At 45.9% G+C, this 21,213-nt stretch overlaps 1 protein-coding gene across 3 annotated transcripts in view; it reads right to left on the bottom strand.

Moving 5' to 3' along the window:
• Nucleotides 1-21,213, bottom strand: part of LY75 (lymphocyte antigen 75) — a 187,761-nt gene that overhangs the window by 40,906 nt on the left and 125,642 nt on the right. For all 3 annotated transcript variants that reach the window (XM_033944549.1, XM_033944550.1, XM_033944551.1), the window contains exons 25-28: nucleotides 20,958-21,175; nucleotides 17,114-17,282; nucleotides 10,650-10,823; nucleotides 360-482 (exon numbers count right to left, since the gene is read on the bottom strand). In XM_033944549.1, the coding sequence (XP_033800440.1) occupies nucleotides 360-482; nucleotides 10,650-10,823; nucleotides 17,114-17,282; nucleotides 20,958-21,175 (684 nt within the window). The remainder of the gene's footprint in view (nucleotides 1-359; nucleotides 483-10,649; nucleotides 10,824-17,113; nucleotides 17,283-20,957; nucleotides 21,176-21,213) is intronic.

Raw genomic sequence — 21,213 nt, 5'->3', positions numbered from 1 at the left:
CTAATACTGAAACATGGACCGTGTCGGGGCCATACCACAGATATGATACTGTGTACCATTACTCAAGTACGTACATGCATCGCTTTTACTTGTGAATACTTTTCCCCAAAAACTGTTTATCAAGTTCATCGTTTCCACAGTGTAGCTTCATTTTCTAGTTGTCCCTTTTCTACTGTGGAATCATTTGGTGAATTTTTCTTGTTTACTAAAGACTTTGGAAACAGATCCCCTTTACTTTCTTGAGTTTACAGTTTTATGCATTTTGTGATTTATATGTATGTTAGTTTGTGCTGCAAAATATGGCCAAATTTCAACACACCTTCAGTTTGCCTTACACTTTTTACTGGACAATGACTTACCAACACTATTGTAGATAACACCCAACCACACCCACTTCACCAGGCTTCCGAAGGGTTTAAGCTGCTTTACAACAAAACGGTTCTCCTCTTCATTTCGAATGCTCAAAACATATGCATCTGAATCTGTTGAAAAAATTATATTGTGAGCCCTCCAGTAAAAGGAAAATACCACATTGAGCCACTACTAAAAAAGTGTGAGCAAAATCCAACTAAATAAGTAAATAAACAAAATGCAATTGGATTTCAGAGTGCTATAGTTACATTTGATTCCTATTTCTCATGCTGCTAAAACATACAATTTAAAACATACCCAAGAACCTCATGGAATGCCTTCTAAAAATTGTAAAAGTTGTTCTGCTTTAACAGACTAATGTTATACAACCAGTAATGCCTCACACTCAAGAGCCATGCTGTAAAATCAAAACGTCCTGGATTCTCTAAGGCAGTGTATCTCAAACTGTGTGCCAAAGAACAGTAGTGTGCCTCTTGAGATTCCAAGTGTGCCGAGGCACACTGAGGAGGAAGAGAGGCGCCTGCCAGCTGACTCCTCTATGCGGTACAGCGCCAGCGCTGCCCGATTCGCCGAAGGCCTGCATGTTTCCTCCCTTCTCTCTAGCGTCCTCCAGCTTAGCCCCTAGCCCCAGTCTCACCTTTAAAGCTAATTACAGCAGCCTGCAGAGGATCGCTGGTAGGTAAAATGATTTTATTTTCAATATAGTGATTGAAATGTGTCAGTTTTGAGAATTTATATTTACTGTGTATATTGTGTGGATATGAAAAATGAATGGAAAAAATTGCATTACAATTAGTAAAGGGGATGGGATCTGGGGCAGAGCTTGGGTGGGCCTAGGGAGATCTGTGGTTGGTGTACTCAGTTGATATTTGTTTGACTTAGGGGGTACTTAGCTTGAAGTAGTTGAGAAACACTGCTGTAGGCAATCAGCTGGCACCAGTGCCTCTCCTCTCTGGCCCTCTTCCATGCTGGCACCCTGTACTGGCATCTCAGGGCCCATTTGGAGGGTCTCTGCACATGCGCAGACGTGATGATGTCACGCATATGCGTGATGTCATCATGGCGATGTCCGCGCAGTTCTGGGTGCCTCAAGCTGTGGCCACTACCTTTAGTGTGCCCCAGCTCGAGAAAGTTTGAGAGACACTGCTCTAAGGGAACTTGACTCTGAGATCCACATGTATCAACAGCCTGAGACATTGTCCTTTTGCAGGTGCACCAAGTCCCCGTACCATGGTTGTTGTGGCCAGTCTGGTCTGTACTAGGACCGGTGCTATTTAACTTATTTATAAATGATCTGGAAACTGGGACGACAAATGAGGTGATTAAATTTGCAGATGACACTAAACTGTTCAAAGTTTTTAAAACGCATGCGGATTGTGAAAAATGGGATCCGGAAGGTTCGCCCCCCCCACATTTCGCCCCCAGCAATTCGCCCCTCACATTTCGCCCCCGCACATTTCGCCCCCCGGATGTTTCACCCCCACACATTTCGCCCCCACACATTTCGCCCCCACACATTTCGCCCCCCGGATGTTTCGCCCCCACACATTTCGCCCCCACACATTTCGCCCCCGCCTTTGAGGGGAAAAAGAAATCCGTCTCGGAGCGCAAAGTCCAGCTGCTGGTGTGTGCGCGAGCGAAGCCAAGGGGGGGAGGGAGTCGAAGTCTGGGGATGAAGGGGGATCGGGGCTTGGGCCAGAGCGAGACAGCGGAAAGGGAACATGAGCTGTGCGCGAGCGAAGCCAAGGGGGGGAGGGAGTCGAAGTCTGGGGATGAAGGGGGATCGGGGCTTGGGCCAGAGCGAGACAGCGTCCCGCCGTTCCACGTCCTCCGTGCTATGTGTGTCATGCACACATGGAACGTTAAACAATGGCCACATATCAGACATTCCATTTCTCCCTCTTCTTTTCCCCATGCCCCTTTCTTTTTATGCAATGTGTCCCAACCATTTTCCCCTTTTAGCGTGTTTTGTCTTTAATACCATGCAGTCTGTCTTTTTACTACCCCATTTTTACTTATATTTTAAATTTTGTACAATGTAAACCTCTTTGGTAATTAACGCAGTATATCAAAGCTAAATAAACTTGAAATTTGTATACATTTTGGCTTCTTTTATGCACCATGAAGAATATGCGCTCCCTGTGAAGAGGCTGGGCTAAATGGCTGCTCTTATATTCTTATGGCTGGATTCTATAAATAATAGATCATAGATACAATAATAAACTAAACTAAACCTTAGGAAGGGAAGCAATGGTAACTGCACCAACTTAAAATAAAAACATAAAAAATCCAGCTTTCAACTTAAAACAAAAACATAAAAAATCCAACTGCAGATCGGTGCTCTCACCCGACTCTCACTGCATGGTACCGTCTCTCCACTCTCCTCAAGCATTATTTTCACTGTGCTCAAGTTCTTCCAGTGGGTTCATGTTGCCATAGATTCTTTTTTGGGGTCATTTGAGGCAGCCATGCAAACGTTGGAGCGCAACAGCAATTTCTTTTGTGGTACTCGGGTAAACTTTTCTCTTCATGCCCCCGGATTAAAATGATGAAAAAATAAAATTAAAAAAGTTAAAATGATTAAGTAGGTATTTTTTTACCTGATTTTTGTCAGAGAAGTCACTGGTCCGCCGGGACCAAAACAGGATTTTTCAGAATTTGAGAGGACCAAAATACATAATTTACTTTTTTTGCTTTATTTTATCATGTTAAAATGGTGATTTGTTTCAAAAATCGAAAATTTGGTGGAGATGTCTCCTTTATCCCCAGAGCGAAGTCATTGATTTCTGTGATGTTTATCATTTAATTTTTTTAATTTTTTACTGTGCTAAACAAAACAGTCAAATAACATTCAAATAACAAGTAAAATGAAATACAGTGATAAAGTGAACAAAAACTAACCTGTCAAATGAAATAACAGTCCAAACACAACACAGTCAAATAACAAGTAAAATGAATTGATAAAGTGAACAAAAACTAACCTGTCAAATGAAATAACAGTCCAAACACAACACAGTCAAATAACAAGTAAAATGAAATACAGTGATAAAGTGAACAAAAACTAACCTGTCAAATGAAATAACAGTCCAAACACAACACAGTCAAATAACAAGTAAAATGAAGTGATAAAGTGAACAAAAACTAACATGTCAAATGAAATAACAGTCCAAACACAACACAGTCAAATAACAAGTAAAATGAAATACAGTGATAAAGTGAACCTAAAAGTCAGAAGCACGAACGTCAATCAAAATTCAAAATTGTATGCTATTCCTCTGAGATAGTCGATCAAATTTCGATTGTCCAAGTCCTCCACAATACGCCGAATTCTTGCAGAAATAGCCGCGTATTTCTTGTTTCGCGCATTGACAGGATTGCCTGCTATAATCTGCGTGATTTCAAAATTGTGAAGGCCTTGCTGTCTTTTCAAGCAGTTGATGAAGCGGTATATATTGGGGAAAAGTGAGCCGCAGGTTTCTTGAAAGCTGCGATGCCAGCCCTCGACGTCATTGTTCGTCCGATGTTGGCTTTTCAACGTTCGTTGATGAACATTCCAAAACACAACTGGAAACAATGGATTCTGGCGTCCTCTTCGGTTCATTCGACCAATGTAGGTGTCCTCGAAATAGTTGGCAATGGGTACTGCTTCTTCTGGAAATTTGGGATCGTCCAGCAGCTCTTCAAATGATTGCACAACAATGGCCGGAGGCAGAAAAGCAAGAGCTGGTATCATGCGGATCCACTGGGCAAATTCGTGGTCATTTTGGTAGCGCACTTTCAATCCTTCATTCTGAACTCTTCGCCATATTGACTGCGACAAGTGGAAGAAGCAGCCTGTTTTCTCCATGTTAGGAAACTCGATATCAAACGCTTGAATTGCAGCTTGTTCAAAATCGGTCATCAACTGCTGCGGTTGGAGACCTGGCTGCATATTCTTAAGCTGCTGCAGCATCTGTCGATAGGTTGTTCGGGTCTTGTTCGGCAACAGCGCGTACAATGCTGGAATGATGACACCACCGTGAACTGCATGAATCGTATAAAGCTGCTCGAACAAAGCTGGTGCAGTAGAAAACGTGCCATCAGCGAACCATTCACTGCTCTGTGCCAACGAGTGGAGATTATCCCTCGTTCCAAATATCAATATTCGGCTGGTTCCAGTCCCTGAATAAAAATAAAAATAATTTAGGCATAAATTTAGGCGGTGGATGGAGGAAACCCCTCAGTTGGGACGGGACATACATGGGCTTTTCAAAGTCCAAAAAAGGGTCAGAAATAGTCAGGGGTGCAGAAAAAACACCATTTTTCGACGAGCTCTATTCGCTGGCATCAAAAAATTCCGAAAGACAAAAAAAATATTTTTTCTTCATTTTTTTGAGCTATTACGTTAATGGAATGTTTCACAAATTCTACTAAAATTCTACCAAAAATTGTACGAAGTAATTTAGTAAAATTAAATGTGGAAGATTATATAGCAACAATAATTCAAGATAACGCTTAAAACGGCTTAGAAGACTCAGACATACTTGTTTGACCAATTCTAATAAATTAAGAAATTTTGGGCCATTTTATGTGCCACAAAGTGATATAAAATGCGAGCAAATAACGCCTACATGTACGAGTACATAATGCTAATAGCTTGAAGAGAAAAGTTTACCCGAGTCCCACAAAAGTAATTGCTGTTGGACGCCATTGATAATGATCTCCTGAAATTCTGGCGGGATGACGAGTTGATCAATGGTTTGAGGCAGCCGCGGCATACCCTCGACTTGTCTTGACGATCGAATTGATCTCTTTAGCGAATCTTTTCTAGGCAGAAGCGCTCCAACGTTTGCATGGCTGCCTGAAATGACCTCACTGAGAATCTGCTGTGGCGTCTCCTGTGTCGACCTTGCCCTGGAAGTACCGTATTTTCGCGGATATAACGCGCGCGTTATACGTGATTTTACGTACCGCGCATACCCCTCGCGCGTTATATGCCTGAGCGCGGTATACAAAAGTTTTTAAACATAGTTCCCACCCCGCCCGACGCCCGATTCACCCCCCCAGCAGGACCGCTCGCACCCCCACCCCGAACGACCGCTCGCACGCGCTCCCACCCGCACCCGCATCCACGATCGGAGCAAGAGGGAGCCCAAGCCCTCTTGCCCGGCCGACTCCCCGACGTCCGATACATCCCCCCCCCCCCCCGGCAGGACCACTCGCACCCTCACCCCGAAGGACCGCCGACTCCCCAACAATATCGGGCCAGGAGGGAGCCCAAACCCTCCTGGCCACGGCGACCCCCTAACCCCACCCCGCACTACATTACGGGCAGGAGGGATCCCAGGCCCTCCTGCCCTCGACGCAAGCCCCCCCCCCCCACCGACCGCCCCCCCCAAGAACCTCCGCCCGTCCCCCAGCCGACCCGCGACCCCCCTGGCCGACCCCCACGACACCCCCACCCACCTTCCCCGTACTTTGTGTAGTTGGGCCAGAAGGGAGCCCAAACCCTCCTGGCCACGGCGACCCCCTAACCCCACCCCGCACTACATTACGGGCAGGAGGGATCCCAGGCCCTCCTGCCCTCGACGCAAACCCCCCTCCCTCCAACGACCGCCCCCCCCCCCAAGAACCTCCGACCGACCCGCGACCCCCCTGGCCGACCCCCCCACCCCCCTTCCCCGTACCTTTGGAAGTTGGCCGGACAGACGGGAGCCAAACCCGCCTGTCCGGCAGGCAGCCAACGAAGGAATGAGGCCGGATTGGCCCATCCGTCCTAAAGCTCCGCCTACTGGTGGGGCCTAAGGCGCGTGGGCCAATCAGAATAGGCCCTGGAGCCTTAGGTCCCACCTGGGGGCGCGGCCTGAGGCACATGGGCCAAACCCGACCATGTGTCTCAGGCCGCGCCCCAGGTGGGACCTAAGGCTCCAGGGCCTATTCTGATTGGCCACGCGCCTTAGGCCCCACCAGTAGGCGGAGCTTTAGGACGGATGGGCCAATCCGGCCTCATTCCTTCGTTGGCTGCCTGCCGGACAGGCGGGTTTGGCTCCCGTCTGTCCGGCCAACTTCCAAAGGTACGGGGAAGGGGGGTGGGGGGGGGTCGGCCAGGGGGGTCGCGGGTCGGTCGGAGGTTCTTGGGGGGGGGCGGTCGTTGGAGGGAGGGGGGTTTGCGTCGAGGGCAGGAGGGCCTGGGATCCCTCCTGCCCGTAATGTAGTGCGGGGTGGGGTTAGGGGGTCGCCGTGGCCAGGAGGGTTTGGGCTCCCTTCTGGCCCAACTACACAAAGTACGGGGAAGGCGGGTGGGGGTGTCGTGGGGGTCGGCCAGGGGGGTCGCGGGTCGGCTGGGGGACGGGCGGAGGTTCTTGGGGGGGGCGGTCGTTGGGGGAGGAGGTTTGCATCGAGGGCAGGAGGGCCTGGGATCCCTCCTGCCCGTAATGTAGTGCGGGGTGGGGTTAGGGGGTCGCCGTGGCCAGGAGGGTTTGGGCTCCCTTCTGGCCCAACTACACAAAGTACGGGGAAGGCGGGTGGGGGTGTCGTGGGGGTCGGCCAGGGGGGTCGCGGGTCGGCTGGGGGACGGGCGGAGGTTCTTGGGGGGGGCGGTCGTTGGGGGGAGGAGGTTTGCGTCGAGGGCAGGAGGGCCTGGGATCCCTCCTGCCCGTAATGTAGTGCGGGGTGGGGTTAGGGGGTCGCCGTGGCCAGGAGGATTTGGGCTCCCTCCTGGCCCAATATTGTCGGGGAGTCGGCGGTCCTTCGGGGTGGGGGTGCGAGTGGTCCTGCCGAGGGGGGAGAAGAATCGGACGTCGAGGGGGGGCATCAGGCTTTCAGGATGGGGACAGGACTTCAAGGGGGGACAGGCAGATCTTCAAGGGGGACAGGCAGACCTTCAAGGGGGACAGGACTTCAAGGGGGGACAGGCAGACCTTCAAGGGGGGACAGGACTTCAAGGGGGACAGGCACGGAGAGGCGGGGCAGTGCACCGAAAGTCAGGGCGGGTGAACGGTGAGTCGGGGCAACCAGAGGAGAGTCGGGGCAGTGCACCGAAAGTCAGGGTGAGTCGGGGCAACCAGATGAGAGTCGGGGAGGGCGAAAGGAGAGTCGGGGTGGCCAGAGGAGAGTCGGGGAGAGCGAAAGGAGAGTCGGGGTGGCCAGAGGAGAGTCGGGCAGCATGCGCGTTATATGCCTGAGCGCGGTATAGAAAAGTTTTTGTACATATCATCGTGATTTCTGCGCGCTATACCCCTGTGCGCGTTTTACAATGGTGCGCGTTATATCCGCGAAAATACGGTAACCTCATTGATTAATCGAACTACTTCAGGCCTTGCTGCCTGTGCTGCATGATTATGTATATTTACGATTTTCACAACTTCGCCATCAATTCCTTCAGTCCAAACGCGTCCTTTACACCTTGACCGCTTTTCGCATACCCAAATAGCATGGCTGTCATCTGCTGTTTGTTTAGAGAATACATAAATATGATTTTCGTAAACTAGCTTCTTCTTGCCACGCTTTGAAAGAACTGATTCCATAACTAAATAAATCACTACACAGATCAGTTGATCAGGAAATCGAAAGGACTAAATGACCAAGAGGCAAGAACATGTCATATTTATAGAAGCGCTGGCGGTTAAGCTCTGGTGAATTTTGCAAAGTCATTGGCGCCAGATTGGCCGAATTTAGCACTGGCGACTATACATACATTTCGCCCACGCACATTTCGCCCCTGAGCGTTTTCCCCTACTTCAGGCCTTGCTGCACTTATCAGCGCGCTCCAGCGGGATAAGCTCATGTTCCCTTTCGGCGGACCTGCGGCTCGTCGGAGGCGCGCGGCGTACGCTCGCGGGACGCTGTCTCGCTCTGGCCCAAGCCCCGATCCCCCTTCATCCCCAGACTTCGACTCCCTCCCCCCCCTTGGCTTCGCTCGCGCACAGCTCATGTTCCCTTTCCGCTGTCTCGCTCTGGCCCAAGCCCCGATCCCCCTTCATCCCCAGACTTCGACTCCCTCCCCCCCTTGGCTTCGCTCGCGCACAGCTCATGTTCCCTTTCCGCTGTCTCGCTCTGGCCCAAGCCCCCGATCCCCCTTCATCCCCAGACTTCGACTCCCTCCCCCCCTTGGCTTCGCTCGCGCACAGCTCATGTTCCCTTTCCGCTGTCTCGCTCTGGCCCAAGCCCCGATCCCCCTTCATCCCCAGACTTCGACTCCCTCCCCCCCTTGGCTTCGCTCGCGCACACACCAGCAGCTGGACTGAGGGCCCGTGAGGTAAGGATTTGCGCTCCGAGACGGATTTCTTTTTCCCCTCAAAGGCGGGGGCGAAATGTGTGGGGGCGAAATGTGTGGGGGCGAAACATCCGGGGGGTGAAATGTGTGGGGGCTAAATGTGTCTGGGGGCGAAATGTGGGGGGCGAAATGTGAGGGGCGAATTGCTGGGGGCGAAATGTGGGGGGCGAAACTTCCGTGAACCGTGAAAAATTGTAGGTGGACCTTAGGAAATTGGAAGACTGGGCGTCCAAATGGCAGATGAAATTTAATGTGGACAAATGCAAAGTAATGCACATTGGGAAGAATAACCTGAATCACAGTTACCGGATGCTAGGGTTCACCATGGGGATTAGCACCCATGAAAAGGATCTGGGTATCATTGTAGACAATACGATTAAACCTTCCGCCCAATGTGTGGTGGCGGCGGCCAAGAAAGCAAACAGGATACTGGGAATTATTAAAAAAGGGGTGGTTAACAAGACTAAGAATGTTATAATGCCCCTGTATCGCTCCATTGTGCGACCTCATCTGGAGTATGTGTTCAATTCTGGTCTCCTTATCTCAAGAAAGATGTAGTGGCGCTAGAAAAGGTTCAAAGAAGAGTGACCAAGATGGTAAAGGGGATGGAACTCCTCTCATATGAGGAAAGACTAAAATGGTTAGGGCTCTTCAGCTTGGAAAAGAGACAGCTGAGGGGAGATATGATTGAAGTCTACAAAATCCTGAGTAGAGTAGAGTGGGTACAAGTGGATTGATTACAAAGTCTAGGGGACACTCGATGAAGTTACAGATAACTACTTTTAAAACCGAAAGGAGGAAATTTTTTTCACTCAGAGAATAGTTAAGCTCTGGAATGCGTTGCCAGAGGTTGTGGTAAGTGCAGCTAGCGTAGCTGGTTTTAAGAAGGATTTGGACAAGTTCCTGGAGGAAAAGTCCATAGTCTTGTTATTGAGAAAGACATGGGGGAAACCACTGCTTGCCCTGGATCGGTAGTATGGAATATTGATATTGGCCACTGTGAAAATTGGCTACTGGGCTTGATGGACCATTGTTCTGACCCAGTAAGGCTATTCTTATTTTCTTAAGGCCTTTTTCCTATATTTCCTAGAGGGTAGAATGGGATAGCAGTATTGGAGGTAGAGGAAGGGTAGGGATGGGATAGTAGTAAGGGTGGGTAGTGTAGATTTTGGCACGGGGGAGGGGGGGTATCAACTGAATATATGTAAGTGGCTGGGTCTAAGGAACCAAGGTTTTGCCATGTTGCTTAATTTGTTCATTTTATTTTTGGTACACAATGGATGGGGAGAAAATGTAAAATGTTTGGTTCAGGATATTGTATTCAGTTTGCAGTTGATATAATTCTTTTGTTGACATCAATATCTTTTGTCTACTTTGTTAATTAAATAGTATGTTCAAATATATTTTTAATTATGATTAAGTGTACATACAGGATAACAGTTAAGTTTAAGTTATTTAATGTTGGGGGGGGGGGAAGAGGTGAGTCACTTAGGTGTCTAAGTAACTGAACAGACACAAGTTGGTGATTGACTTAGGATGCCTTGTATCAACCCGGGCTGCCAGAAAACTTCCATATTTTAATGACAGATTTGAGACCATCTCTGAAAAAAACATAAGTCACCAGAAAGGAAAAATTAGGTTTTAATGAATTCTATTAGAGTACACAATTTGTAATTCAAAAGTCTAAACTCCATCCTTTTATGTGAAAAAATGAAGTTACAGAAGTTGAAACATATAACTTTTTGTACTGTTTATGGACCCATGACATGAAAATTGCACATTCTGGATCTGCAACTTTAATCATGTTTTCCCAGAGATGGTCACATTTCTTAAGCATTAATTAGTACTGTATTTTTCATTTTCAGGGTTTTAGTGGGAAAGTCAGACTACTTTTCTTCACCTTCCATGCTGTACTTACCCTTCATCAGCAACTACTAAAAATTACATGTTAAAAAGAAATCAAATCCAAATTAATACAGTGTAAAGGCTATACAAATACTTTAAATATAAATTAATTACTTACTCAGCTTTCTGCATACATGGTGAGATTCATCCGGTAAAACAGATCTCCATCGTTTATGGGATATTAAAAAAGTATAACAATTGTTTTTAAATGAGATCCATGGTGTATCCTGAACTTTATGGGGACATTTTACACTTGAGATATCTTCAGCTTTTTGCTTTGTATTAGTCTCATCTAAAAAAACAATTAAAAGCCACCTCTATTGTTAAAAAGAAAGTCAGCATATTCAGTACAAGTTCCTGAGAAACTTAAGAGCTAATTTAGTTTTATTAACAGAATTTTTGTTCACTTTAACATATGTTCTTTCATAGATAGCAGGATTGATCAAGAATACAACTATTTAATATTATTATGTCTTCAGGACAGATTAGATCTCTCAAGAGTTCAGAACTATGTTCTGAGCATGTGCAGCCCCTCCCACATACAGTGGTCTCTTGATCTCTTTGGTAAGTGTCAAAGCTCAAGAATCAAGACAACCGTCAAGGAGGTAAGAAGAACTGTATGCTTTATCAGTCCTACTGCCTACAGAAAACATCTATAACAGGTAAGCAACAGTATTCTCTCCACTGACCTGCAGAACCAGGTAAAGGGAATGGGGCTTGACATACCACTTTTTCTGTGTGGTTTACACAATTAAAGCAGTTTACATGGGACAGTGAAGTTCTGCAGTGAGAATCAAACTCACCATCCTCAGGGTGCTAAGGCAGCTGCTCTGACCACTAGACTACTCCTCTGCGGGTGCCTGACTCAAAGTTTAAAATTGTTCACTGCCCCTTATTCAGAAACAGGTCACACTAAAATACTCGCATAAGAGTTGACACATCACCGATAGGTTGGACAGTTTAACTTGATCAAGACTATTTTTATTAATTTTTTTTTACTCGTGGCGTAGTCAAAGCAGTATGTGAAGCGACGACTAGTTTGCTGCTTCACAAATTAATTTCAATGATACAGACTTTAAGAGGGCCATCAGCTGCATCTCTCTGATCTATGAGATTTTAGTGCTAAGTACTTAGTACAATACTGTATGCAAGATCTTAGCCAATGTGCTGAAGGTCTTTTGGTGATAGCTATGTCAATTCTGCTGGGGTTGAAGACAAAAAGCGGCAAAGATTTCCCGATAGATTCAGTTCTGTTGAGGTAATAGTTGAGGGCTGATTTAAAGGTTCAGAGTGTAAAGCACAGTTACTTATGTAACTGGTGTTATCCAGGGACAGCAGGCAGATAGTCTCACATGTGGGCGACGTCATCCACAGTGCCCCGGTGTGGATAAAAGTGAGCCAGTTGATGTAGAGTATCTAGATTTTCAGAAAGCTTTTGACAAATTCCTCAAAAATTAAAAAGTCACAGGATAGGAGGCAATATTCTGTTGTGGACCACAAACTGAGTCGTCATCCTCTAGGTGTCCAAGTATAGCTATTAAATCAGGAGTCCTTAACAAAGTGGACTGGAGATTGACTGGAGCTGAGTGTAGTAAATTGAGGAGCAGAACACTCTAGTGGCGCACCTGGCAGGGCAAGAATTTGGAGCAGTGCACCCCCTCCTCTAGGCAGTGGTCAAGATTCCTATCCAACCCTTCCCCCCTCCAATTAGTTGTCACAGGGCCGCAGTCCCAGGCCCTGGAACAGGAAGTTGATGTCAGAGGGAGGTGGGAGCTCTAGGAGTCAACAGCCACCCACAGGCGGATCACAGACCCGCAAATGTTCCAGCAACCCCAACTTCCTGCATCCAGGGCAGACTTCCCCCACTGCCCTGCCCTTGTTATGCTACTGGAATACTCAGTCAGAAGAGAGGTAGTGGGCACAGCTGCTTCAGGGCTAGTCACAGAATCTGAAAGTAGAGCAGGGATCTCTGTCAAAATTTCTGTAGCAGTGTTAAAATAGGAATAGCTTGATTACTTACCAGATGTGAATTAAAAATAATCTCAGGTGACAAAAATTGCACAACTCTGTGAGGACTCGGTTCAGGACCCACCAAAAATGTTTGAAGCAGGAGATCCCTCAGAAGTTTCTAAGGGGTGTTTTAACAGCTTTGGGGATTTCTGTTTTACAGACAGTTTACTGGAGTCTTTTTTAAGAACCTTTACAAAGAAATTGCTTTCATTTTGAATGCACTTGCAAGTCTTTGCAACCAATACAGGCTCCTGTGTTGTAATGGTTAAAAGTTTTCCCAAGAGGGGCAGAGTGCCTCAGGGAGGGTTGGGGTGGAGGCAGGTCCCCGATACTCTGGCCGGCCACCGCTAGCTCCAGAGGTCTGTGGTGTTGCTGGTGAGGAAGAAACTCCTGGTTGAGCAAATCCTTTATTTTTTTTTTTTTTTTTGTTCCATCTGTTAGAAACTAGCACAGCAGGCTGCTTAAGCCGAGTTTGCTCCACCCCTTCAATTATGTTAATTGTCCCCTGGGGTGAATTGAGCTGTCAAGTCATCAACGGAAGGAGAAAAAAAAGGGTATGCAATTCAATACTTGAAGATAGAAACAATGGAGAGACAGAAAAGTCTGCGGAGAGATGGGATGTCTGAACAGTCTGGCAGAGAGAAAAAGACTGAGGGCCAGATGCACTAAAGCCAGCGATCGTCGTTAAATCTATGTTAACATCTTTAGTGACGATCGCATTCACTGACCCAAAAAAAACAGCTTACCGCCTGGTTTTCTGCACCATCGCTCATTCCCCAATTCGACCATGCAAATAAGCTAATTAATATTAAAATGCCATGTAAACTAGTAGAGCGATTGATGCTCTAACATGGCTTCCCAATGCACTAAAAAAAAAAAAAAAAAGCTTTTAGCGATCCAAAAAAAGCAACTGGTCAAGACCAGTCGCTTACTTGCCTAATCTTTTTTGTTAATGGGCACAGATGCTATGCAAGTTACACATGCACAATATCTGCCCCGTTATAAAAAAAGCACCCCCCAAATAATGATGGCCCTCCCTACGAACCAGCACCATTAAACGATCCCCTCCCCCACAGCAGTGAAAACGGTAGGAAGAATGCCCACTTCTTCCTGCCATGCAGACACCACCCCTCTGAGAAAGAAAATTGGCATGAAGAATGCCCACTTTCTCCTGCCGTGCTGACTCCCCTCCCCTGCGAAAGAAAATTGGCAGGATGGAAGCCCACTCCTTCCTGCCAACGAAGCACTACCTTCCGAGCCATCCCTTACCCTCTTCCCCCCCAAAAGGGCAGAAGGGATCCCCACTCCCTCCTGCCACCAGATGCTTCCTCGAATCCTCCTCCCCCTGCACCTTATAGCATTGGAAGGAGGAGGAAAGCACAGTCCCTCCTCCTTCAAGGTCCGCCGATCCTAAATTGCGGGCCTTCCCTTCTCGGTACATCATGTGATGCATGGAGAGGGGCCCAAGGCCCTGATTTGCTCAGACTCTTAAGGACCCTCCTAACTGGAAGTAAGGGAGAGAGGGGAGATGATCGTGGGACAAAGGCTGGAAGGGAGGCACAAACTCGTTCCACAGAAGAGAGGAAAGAAGCACTAACTTGGGAGAATTGTTGGGCATAAGTGGGTGAGTGAGAGGGAAAGAGATGGTGCCCAAAATCCTTTTTCTGCCTGTTTCAGTTTTGGTTCAAAGGCTACAGCCATAGTTTTGATTTTTGCCAAAACTAATCGTGCAATCTTTGTTTTATCCTGTTTGACAACCCCCCCCCTCAAACTCTAGATACCCCTCTCGGCCCTATCTTACACTCCCTGGATATCTAAGAGTGTAGTCAGTGCAGGAGTGATCCTCAGTTGCTTCTGCTCCTTCTGGATCTGCTCTAGAGAGCTGTACATGAATGGGGCCAATGGGAATCCTCTCCAGGTATGCGGGGATCTTCTCCAGACTTGTGGGATTGGGAGTGGTTCATTCGGGGCTCCTGTGGGTATAGTACTTCCTCCAGGGCGAGTTCTATCCAGCCACACTTGCTCTCTTCAGGCTGCTGGCAGTTGCTCTTTACTACACTCTGCCGACGGCTAACCCAGAAGCCTTCCCTCTGAAGCATTTTGCGTCAGAGGGAAGCCATCCCATTCCTCCCCCTGCCATGTCCAATTCCACCCCCCCTGGCCACGCCCTGTTCTGCTCCCAGCCCTGCCCCCAGAAAGCTTTGTCTCTTCATTTCTGATCTCCGGGCCATAACCAAGGGACCCTGAGCAAGCCAGGATACAAGTGATATCATCTGCGCATGCTCAAAGGCCCTCCAGATATGGCCGGAGCTCTCCAAAATCCAAACTGCTGAGTTTTGGAAAGTCCATCCAGGCATCTGGACAGTCCTCTAAAAAAAAAAGGACATGTCCAGGTTTTCCTGACCTTCTGGTAACCCCACCTACTCAGACAAAATCAAAGCTTGGCTAGCAGGATGAACTAGGAAAGCAATAAGCAGCTTCCTAATGCCCTCTAGGATCCCCTAATGAGAGTACGGCTAGAGCTGGCATATTTTCAATACCTAAAGCTTCCAGGATCTCAGTGATAATTGTATATAATAGGACTGTATTAACGATTAAAAATTTTAATCGCATGATTAATCACATAAAGCACCCCCTCACACTTCCTCCTGTACAGATAGCAGATGTAAATTCTCAAATCTGACATATTTCAATTACTAAACTAAAAATAAAATAATTTATCTTGCCTTTGTTATTGATTGTCTGCTTTTCTTCTTGTCTTTGCAGGGTCTCCTATCAATTTGGCATTTCTTCTCATCCATGTTCACCATCCATCTGCTTCCTGTGTTATCTGTCCTGTCAAGTATCATCCCTCTGTCCTTGTCTTTATCCCTCTCTCTCTCTTCCTCCCTCCCTCCACATTCTGCAACTGCCCTCTCATTAACCTTATTCTCCCATTTCTGCTTTGTGTCCCTTTCTTGACAGCTGGTCTACTAGATCCAATGTGGAACAGAAGACCAGAAACAGACCATATGAAGAAAAGTGTTTTTAAAAATAATGCTCCCAGGAGACTGTGTCCAACGTGGCCATGTTTCGCTAATAAGGCTGTGTCAGGGGCATTCAACTGAAAACAATAAACAAAGCTTTAATAAAAATGCCTTATGTAGAAACAATATAAATTCAGGTAAAAAGGGCTCTCCTCCAGGCAGTCTGTTGAGACGTTTTGGAGAAAGCATGAGGAACTGACAAAACAGACAGTGGAATACCCCTGAGGCAGTGGCATACTAAAAGGGGGGGGGGGGGCGGTCCACCCCAGACACTATTTAGGTAGGAGCACCAGCACTTGTCCTCCTCCACCCTGCTCCTTCCCGACCGCCCCTGCTGCGTGCATACGACTTTTCCATTTCCTTGTACTTCTTTAATTTTTCTGGCGTAAGCAGCATGACGAACTTGCGCGTCAGTGTCAGCTCTCTCTGATGCTGGGTCCCGCACCTAAGAAGTGATGTCAGAGGGAGAGCTGACATGACGTGGGCAGCAAGTTCGTGATGCTTCTCGTGCTTGGGAAAATTAAAGAGGTACGGGGGAAGGTCCACAGGGGGGGGTCCACCGCACAGGGTGCCACTCACCCTCGCTACGCCACTGCCCTGAGGGGCAATAACGCTTCCCCCAACCTTGCAGTAGATGGGCTCCTAGTGTGGTCTGAACCTGAACAAGATCCATAGTCAAAGGGGAAAGGGATTGGGACTTGAATACTCCCTTTTATAGATGTAAAACCACACTCAAGCGGTTTACATACAGGTACGTCAAATGCCCTGTAATAACCTGATGCTCCTTGGAGACTCCTATACCTAGAGCAGTGTTTTTACACGCTCTGCTGGTGGCTCCATCCTCTTACCTCACAGGCCAAAAAACTGCTGTGGACAGTTAGAGACGCAGATCACACCACCAGACTAAATTTCCTTATTGCTGCACCTGTACACAGAACAGCTGTGATCAGATCCCCAAATGGCGTCAGTAGCTGAATCTGAAGGAACCATGCCCCCCTCCACAGAATGCCATACACAGTTCACTTTAGCCCAACTCAATGGGCTTATCCAAACTTGTTGCTTTTGCTGCTAAAGTGAGTCTCCAAAGAAATTAAATATAGTTTTAGTGGATTTAATTTTGAAATGGAAAAAGTAGGGGGCTGAAAATATTCAGGGGGAGGGGGAAAAGAACAGGAGAAGTTGCTCAAGACTCTTCCAAATATCCCCGAAATTAGACAAAAAAATTCTGATTCCCCTTGTTTAACTGGTCTGCAAGTTCTTCAACTAGGCCAGCTGCCTAAGATCAATCCATGAGCTGCAAGGTTGTCCATCATTATTGGCTGGAGACAGAGAAATATTGAACACCTAAGGCTGCAAGAGGTTTTGTTCTATCTCCATTTGCTGTCAGCAGACAAAACTCAAAGGGTTCAGAACTGGTTTGGTAAGGATGAAAAGATATATGTCACAGAAAACAAAGTTGTCTACAGAAGTTTAAAATTCCCAAATCACAAAGTAAAAAAAAAGTTACTTATTTTTTTCAGTTGAAAAATATGGTCTATAAACTTACTTCCTGAAGTGTAGCAAATAGCTCCTTGCTGTGTGGTGTCACAATCAGATGTTTTCCAGAAGCCATCAGTATCCAAAAACACACAGTCTCCTGCTGGACGTTTATCATCTTCAGACCAACGACTCAAACTGACATGCTTTCCATCTGACCACTCGTAGTGTATTCCATCCTAATGTTCCATCCAAGAGAAGAAGTGAAGAGAGACATTACATGTTTCAGCTCATCCAGGACTTTTTAAATCATCACTAAAATGGTTGTCTTAATACAGTGACTTCATCTTACAAATAATCTGCTTAAAATGTTTTTAAATGTGGCATTTATGGAATGTTTCACCGAAGAAAATATTAAATTTGTAAAGGAACATATGCTTTGAATACAATATTAATTACTGCTGTTGATTAATCGTTGCTAAGGTGGTCTAGGGTAGGGTGGCCAGCAGCAATCCCCAGCTGATACTGTCATTTTAAAATCAGAGTGGAACGGGCAGTGGCCACAGGAGATCCCTGCTGCTCAACCTACCCTAGACCATCAGGGCATCTTTCAGGTAGGTCTTGGGGGAGATGGGGTAAGCAGAGTGGATGATTTTGGGGAAAAGGCCTTTAGGACAACAATTGAAAATGTGACTATCTTATATAGTCAAATATAAACCGATCCAAATATAAACCAAGGTAACCTTTTTTCTACCCAAAAAAGGTTGACTCGAATATAAACTGAAGTTAAGAAAGCGTCATTTGTCAGGGATCATGCCATAAGAAATCACTAATTTTTCAGCTGGGGCTGTTTCAAATCCAAAAAAGCTGAAGGAGAGATGACAAGTATTTTCCTACTTGGGGCCTCGACACCAACCAAAGTTTCTGGACTTCTATCCCCACCAGAACACCTGGCCTGTCACATATGCAGAAAATCTTTTCAAATACAAACCCACAAACTAAAAACCTTTTCAAATACAAACCCATAAACTAAAAGTACTATTGTACACAAACAAAACCCTAATATGCCAGATTCTGCACACAGTATACCACAAAAGAAATAGAAAGAAATTCATTTTTTCCTGAACAGTCCAAAATATAAAAACAACATATATAAATTTTCAAAATTGACATATTTCAGTCACTAAATTGAAAATAAAAACATTTTTCCTACCTTTGTTATCTGGCGATTTTGTTTTACTCCATCTGTGGTCTTAATACTGTTTCCAAGGCCTCCTTATGCATTTCTTTCCTCTCCTTCACTTTTTGCACTACATCCTTGACACTGATTTTCATATTCAGTTTTCAATTTTTCTGCCTCCATCTCACCATCTCTTCCCCTTCCCTCCATCTATGTTCACCATCTCTTCTCCCCTTCCCTCTGTCCATGTGCACCATTTCTTCCCCTTCCCTCCTTCCATGTACACCATCTCTTCCATCCTCTTTTACTTCCTTTTATCCACATCTCTTCTCCTTCCCTCCAACTATGTGCCATATCTCTTCTCCTTCCCTCCAACCATGTGCCCCCATTCCTCTTCTCTGCCCCTCCCATTCAGCATCTCACCCTTCTTCCTCCATATCCCCTCCCCCCCAGTTCCACTAAAAGTTCTTCCACCCGGTTCTGAAACCCCCCTCATCACGAAAGCTACAAGAGGTTGCCAGTGTGGGAGCAATTCTCTTGCACTGCCCGCTGGCCTCCTCTGCACCGTTCCTTTTCTGCAGTCCATCCAAGCAGGAACAGAAAGTTCCTTCGGGGGTGGACTGCAACAAAAGAAAAGTACAGAGAAGGCCAACAGCAGCACTGAAGAATTGAAGAAAAATTGCTTAGGCACTCCTATCCTCCACTACCCGCTCCCCCCTGCTCCAGACTCTCATCCCATTTATAGGCCCGATGCTCTGGAAACCGTCACTGATACTGTGCAGATGAAGGGCCTTGAGCATCTGTGCATGCTCAAGGCTTACTGGACTCCGAGTATCCTGGAGAGGATGGGAGCCAGCAGGCCTTGAGCATGCGCAAACACTCAAGGTCCTTCACCTCACCAGCACAGAGCATCGGCAACAGTTTCCAGAGCATCGGGCCTGTAAGCGTGATGTTGGTCTGGGTCAGGGGGGAGCAGGTAATGGAAATTAGGAGTGCCGGTCATCAGGAGAGTGGGAGAGATAGCAATGTCAGTCATTGGGCGTGGGATGGGGAGATATCAATGTTAGTCATCGGGGAGATAGCGGTGCCAGTCATTGGAGGGAGTGGAAGATAGCAATGCTGGACATCGAGGGTGGGGTGGGGTGGTAATGGAAGATAACAGCATTGGTCATTGGGTGAGGAGGGGAGGAAAAAAGAACCATCATTGGAGGGTGCCTCAAATATAAATTGAGACCCCCATTTTTGGGCCATTTTTTAGCCCCCAAATCTCGGTTTATATTCAAATATATATTGCATTTACAAATTTTTAAGCAATGGATTTGCTGCCATAGTTTTAATTATATGGTATCTCTAAAAATAGGAGAAAAAAAAGGCTATTTTTAGTTGGCTTACAAGCTGATTGAAAAAAAAAAAAAACAACCAAATAAAACCCTCCAAAATGATTTTCCTTTGAAAATCCCACAGGCCACACTATTTATGAGGGCTTTTTAAACCCACATACATTATATGTATGCAGGTAAAACAATGTGGGGGGATGAAATCTCTTCACATATCAGAGTAGACCAGTGGTCTTAAACTTGCGGCCTGCCAGGTACTATTTTGAGGCCCTCGGTATGTATTTCATAATCACAAAAGTAAAATAAAACAGTTTCTTTATCATATGTCTCTTTAGCTACAAATTATAATATTACTATCAAGACTTAACCAAAAGGAAAGACTTATAAACTATAAAGAGTTTTTCGTCATACAAAATTGTCATTTCTTTAATAAGACATTAACTATTTTTTTCTGCGGCCCTCCAAGTACCTACAAATCCAAAATGTGGCCCTGCAAAGGGTTTGCGTTTCAGACCACTGGAGTAAACCCATCCCTGCTTCCTTACCTCATGGGCAAAGTACAGCACAAGTAGTTTAACCTATTGAGGAGGGGAAGGCAATTTTTCCATCAGGCCTACTTTTAGGGCTCCTTTTACAAAGCCGCGTTAGCAGTTTAACGCGCGTAATAGCGTGCGCTAATTTGCCGGCCGCGCTAGCCGCTACCGCCTCCTCTTGAGCAGGTGGTAGTTTTTCGGCTAGCGCGGGGGTTAGCACGCACTAAAAAGTTGTGTGCGATAAAGCCGTTAACGCGGCTTCGTAAAAGGAGCCCTTAGTTACTCACCTTTGAAAATTGCCCTGAAAATAAATAAATTATTATATTCTGGTTTAGGATCAGAAAAAACATGTAACCACAGTATCCCAAATTACTTAAGTGAAAAATCCCAAATTACTTAAGTGAAAAATCCCCTCTTGCCAATCTTAAGGTGAAGTTAGACATTTCTCTTTCTCGATGCTTTTGTAACGTAAACTGTCCTTTTAAGGGCGACTAAAATTCAAGAAAGGTTCTTACCTTCAGTTCCCCCTCCCTTTGTTATTCTTTCCCTTGTGTGTTCTCTTTCTCTCTATCAATTGTAGTTCTAACCCTTCTTCCCTTTTGTTCCCGTATGTCAACGTCTTAAAAATTGTCATTTCCCCTGGTCTGTTTCTATTTAAAATGTATTTCATTTGGCACATTGTTTTGGCATTTTTGTACACCGCCTAGAAGGCTTGATTGGGCGGTATAAGAAATTTTAAATAAACTTGAAACCACAAGGAGAGGGGATAAAGTATCCCTGCCACTTAATTACAATCCAGAAGTTCTTGAGACTATACTAATGTATCCAGTTAATACAAAATGAAAGAAAGCAAAGTCAACTTACATCTTGGCTGGATAATCCAATCCACATTGGACTAAGTAGTTTATTGACCTTCACAGAAAGGAAAGCCTGATGATATTGATTTGTGATGCTAACCAAATGCATTTCATTCTTGACACACTCGGACAGAGCATCATACCAAGTCAGGTTGCTTTGGATTATTTTGTAATGGTAATTCTGATAAGTTTCGATTTCAGGGCTATCCTGTTTTGTTGTGTTGTCTGTTAGCCAAGAAACAAAATGCTTAAGTTATCACAAA

This window comes from Geotrypetes seraphini, chromosome 5, assembly GCF_902459505.1.
Source record: "Geotrypetes seraphini chromosome 5, aGeoSer1.1, whole genome shotgun sequence".
In the NCBI taxonomy this organism is placed as follows: domain Eukaryota; kingdom Metazoa; phylum Chordata; class Amphibia; order Gymnophiona; family Dermophiidae; genus Geotrypetes; species Geotrypetes seraphini.
The sequence above is the reverse complement of the archived record's forward strand: the minus strand, read 5'-3'. Positions and strand labels throughout refer to the sequence as shown.